At 34.6% G+C, this 4,880-nt stretch overlaps 1 protein-coding gene across 2 annotated transcripts in view; it reads right to left on the reverse strand.

Moving 5' to 3' along the window:
- Positions 1 to 540: 540 nt before the first annotated feature.
- The window catches only part of LOC133191123 (uncharacterized), an 11,349-nt gene continuing 7,009 nt past the window's right edge, over positions 541 to 4,880 (reverse strand). The window contains exons 3-4 of one of the 2 annotated variants that reach the window (XR_009721658.1): positions 1,445 to 3,426; positions 541 to 705 (exon numbers count right to left, since the gene is read on the reverse strand). Coding sequence is in view for 1 of the 2 variants with exons in the window: in XM_061326823.1 (XP_061182807.1) it covers positions 2,852 to 3,426 (575 nt within the window). In the remaining variant the exon portion in view is untranslated. Of the gene's footprint in view, positions 3,427 to 4,880 lie in introns of both variants that reach the window. The other variant, XM_061326823.1, reaches the window with a different exon arrangement.

The raw sequence follows: 4,880 nt of genomic DNA on the forward strand, positions 1-4,880 counted from the left end.
TAAGGAACGTTGTACGCTTTTAATTTCAAATAATTTAGAAACATGCGATGAGTCCTTTAAAACATTGCTGTGATGTCATTCCTTTCTTCTTGCAGTCCAAAGGTTTGCCTGTGGCAGTCCGATATCAGTGAGCAGTCTGATATTAAGTTAAATAAGTTTAATATCGGACTCTGTCCGATAAGAAATTAAGAAGCAATTTTTTTTTAGCGAACAGCAATATTAGATCTTATCGAGATTCATTCCTGAGCTTTTGAGCAGATTTTTGTCTTGACCTCTATTTAAGAAATTCTGCATAATATTTTAGTTCTTACAATAAATTTGGATTCTACTATGCTATTTAAACTATATTCAATTAAAACCCCAGGATTAAATTCCATACCGAAAGCATTACGTGAGGAACTATACTTTATGGCGGGAGGATTTTAAGAAGAAAATGACCAATTATACCATCGTTTTGGACTTTTCTGAAAGTAATCCATACTCTCAATCCATGAGTCTACTCTGCTCTGTTTTTTGCCAAACATAACATGAACCTTTCAGTTGTTGTAAATGAGCATTTATTAGTATGCCAAACAAAATTCACCAAATAAGGACAAAAATTAGAAATGACCATACTTTAACGTATTCCTAATAATGATTTAACATATATAATGAAGACCTAAAAATATGACTAGAAAAAATTTTGGCAAAAAAGATGGGACAAACCTTTAAAAAAATGCCAAACACACAAAACTAAAAAACACACAAGAAACATGACATAACATATTATGTTCGAGTATTAAAAACATGCTTTACATATCAACTAAGAACATTTTATTTACAGGATAAAAGTTATACTAAATATGCATTGCTACAGTTGAACAAAAAACTGAGTCCTTTGACAAGACAGTTAAATTAAATTGAACCTAGCCGTGAATATTAATTGATTTACTTGTGTAGTGGTTGAAGGGGAGGGGGCGGGTCAAAACATTTTTCAGACAAAGTGTGCAGAATAGAGATAAACAATGATCACGTGATAAGATCAAGTTACCGATTTAAACCCAGGTTGAGTGTGGCATTAAAATATCCGGAAAGAATACATAACAATACAATGAATCGATAGATATCCGGAAAGAATACATAACAATACAATGCATTGATAGATGGTATAAATTACTTTATGTTGCACATAAATACAAATATACCATCGTTTTTGGACTTTTCTGAAAGTAATCCATACTCTCAATCCATGAGTCTACTCTGCTCTGTTTTTTGCCAAACATAACATGAACCTTTCAGTTGTTGTAAATGAGCATTTATTAGTATGCCAAACAAAATTCACCAAATAAGGACAAAAATTAGAAATGACCATACTTTAACGTATTCCTAATAATGATTTAACATATATAATGAAGACCTAAAAATATGACTTGAAAAAAATTTTGGCAAAAAAGATGGGACAAACCTTTAAAAAATGCCACAAACTTGTCTATAACAAGTTATAGACAAGTGCCCCATCCAGAGGAGACGAGTGGGAAGCATATAAACACCACAAGTGGTTACCAATGCATAATTTATCAGGTAAAAAATTATGAGAAAAAGACTATTGTGACATTTAATCTACAGCAAAGGGGAAAAACTACACATAAATTGTTCTACGGTACAAAACAACTAAAGAATTTACTACATTACAAAAAATAAAAAGTTTTTACAACTGAACATATGCTGCCACAGGATTCACACTGATGTAAAGAATTATGCATACATAAAGACTTGAGTAAAAACTATATGTACAAGCTAATTATTCTATCATACCATTTGTAAGAAAAACAAATTCGTCCAAACTTATTTATAAAATTATGCTAAAAAATTAAATGTTTCTGACAATATTAAGCAACTTTGCACAATGTATGTGCTATAGGTACCAAAAAAGATAGTTAACAATACAATTACATACACCCTCATACTGTCTTACATAGGCATTGTGGTTTGCATTAGAGTTACATATACCAACAAATGCTGCCTCAGACCGTCATTTTAGTTACCGATAAAATTACATGTCCACAGGAATGCTGCCTCAGACAGTCATTGTGGTTACAAATAAAGTTACCTATTCCCAGAAATGCTGCCTCAGACAGTCATTGTAGTTATTCAGAGGAGTTTCCCATATACCAAAATGCTGCCTCAGACAGTCATTGTAGTTATTCAGAGGAGTTTCCCATATACCAAAATGCTGCCTCAGACAGTCATTGTTGATATCAGTAAAGATACATACTTTTTAAATGTCACATTATACAATCTACTTCATCACAAGTTTTACATCTCTCTTCCAGTTTGTGGACACATAGTTAAACATAAAGCAATGTACAAACCAACAACACTATGGGTACTGAGCATAAACCCCTAAAAAATTCAGCTGCCTCAGACAGTCTGACTTGAAGGGGAAATATCAATACAATCAAATACAGGGATTCGAAATTAACGTTTTACTGCATTTGAATTCCAGCGACCCATGAGACAGATTTTATCTTCAGGAATGTGACACTGAAATGCATGTGATGCTGCACCTATCCGAAAGCTATGCAATTTATAGCGCTTTGTGTTTAGTCCAATATAAGACAAAGCATTTTTCAATGCCGATGTATAAAATGACTGCGTAATTGGATTGGCTCCATCAAAAGAGAATAAAGGCCCCTGCTTTGACCCTCTTACTTGAAGATACTTTGTCATTGATTGTACTGGGCATATAGATTTGCATTTTTGAGCTGCTATTTGCAAACATACCGGTCTGCATGTGTCATTGTGCTTAAAATGCCGAAGTGTCAAAGTCATAAATTTCTTTTGTTTTTTATCCTTAGACAAATTGCTCATTTCAATTTAAATTTCTGTGCCCTGACCTTGTAGATTTTGCAGTTATTTCTCCTACCCGCAAGAAAGCAAAAAAGCTAAGTGTAAACTTGGCCGCCAGAAGACGCTTGTTAAACTTTCCACAAACCGTAACATTTAAAGCATTAATTAACTGAAACAAAATTTTGGGTGTTATGGGTAACCGAATATCAGGGGTACTAGACAGGTGTTGAGCCCCCTTAATAAGTTTTTTCACCACAATAAATTTTGTTGGATCTGCTAGCCCTTGGATTTTATGATGATAAGAGATCCCAGCTAAATATGTATTGATTGTATTATAAGTTCTGCCTTTGTGGTGTAACCATGCTACAAAGTATATTACATCAGTAACTTGGGATGGGAATTTTGAGCATGATGAGAAAGTTTGCCTGCAGTATTTGTCATATACAGCAAGTGCAGTCTTATAAGAAGAATGAGTATTGACTGAAACTGCAGCTTGCAATAATTCAGATGCAGTATCTTCTAGACATGAAGGTACTTCAGAGGTATGCTGTCTGGGTATTGATCCATATGTGGTGCCAAGACCCGGAATTTGTCGACCTGTAAACGCGAAAGTAAATCTGGTAAGATATTTAGTTTCCCAGGAATATGCTCTGCTTTGAAAAGAATGTTAAAGCGTAAGCAAGCTAAAACTAAACGCCTCACCAAATGCATGACTGGAATATCTTTTGAGGATATTTTGTTAATAATGTTAACAACTGCCATGTTATCTGAATAAAAAAGTATAGAACTGTTGGATAAACTCCCCCCGCCCCCCCCCCCCGCCCCCCAAGTTTCAACAGCTACCACAATGGGAAATAATTCTTTGAATGTAATATCATATTCTTGTAAACGTATCTCTTCCCAACTCCCATAAAACCATTTTTGCCTAAAACTGTCCCATATCCTAAACTTCCAGGAGCGTCAGTGTACATGTGAAATTTTTCAGAGTTTTGCTATTCATCGTTTAGGAATATAGATTTTCCATTAAAATTGTTTATGAATTCACTCCATGCTTCCATATCTAGCCTAGCCTGCTTATTGAGACGAATTTTGAAATGGGGTTTACAAACTCCTTTTGTCAGATTTATGAGACGTCGCAGGAAAGCTCTTCCTGGTACGACTACACAGCATGCGAAATTCAATAAGCCAATCAAAGATTGAAGATTCCGCAGTGTGATCTTTTTGCATTTCTTGGCTGAATCAAGTGTAAGTTTGATTTTTTGTATTTTCTCTTGTGGAAGTCTAGCTTCCATTTTTATAGTATCTAATTCTATCCCCAAGAATACAATGGTTGTTGAAGGTCCTTCTGTTTTCTCAGACTTGATTGGGACTTCAAGAACTTCACACATAGATAAAAATTGGTTTAATGATGAATGACAAATGTGCAGAATTAGGAGGACCTAGAAAAAGAAAATCGTCCAATATGTGCAGCATATTAGGCACCCCAAATTTGCTACAAGCAATCCATTGTAATGCTGTGCTGAATGTCTCAAAAATAGAGCACGATATAGAACACCCCATAGGAAGGCACTTATCATAATAAAAACATCCCTTGAACTGAATTCCTAACAATTCATGATCATTAGGATGAACTGGTAAAATTCTTAATGCAGATGCCATGTCTGTCTTTGCTAGCAAACAATTTTTTCCAATTTTTTTGATAAGTTTAATTGCATCATCAATTGTTGTATAAGATACTGAGCATAATTCACCAGGGATAAAATCATTCACTGACCCCCCTTCGGGATAAGATAAGTGGTGAATAAGGCGGAATTCATTAACCTCTTTCTTTGGAACAAGACCAATTGGAGAACACTGAAGATTATCAAATGGGGGTACCTCAAAAGGACCTGCAATCCTACCAAGAGAAATTTCTTTCTGCAGTTTTTGTGCTACAATGTCTTCATGTTCCTTCACTGAAAGTAAATTAGATGAACGCCTTGGCTGCCTCAGACCATTATATTGTAAATGAAAACCTTCCCCAAAACCTTTACATAAAAATGTTTTTAAAT

This window comes from Saccostrea echinata, unplaced genomic scaffold, assembly GCF_033153115.1.
Source record: "Saccostrea echinata isolate AGI-Se365-2 ecotype Australia unplaced genomic scaffold, CSIRO_AGI_Sech_v1 ptg000023l, whole genome shotgun sequence".
NCBI lineage: Eukaryota > Metazoa > Mollusca > Bivalvia > Ostreida > Ostreidae > Saccostrea > Saccostrea echinata.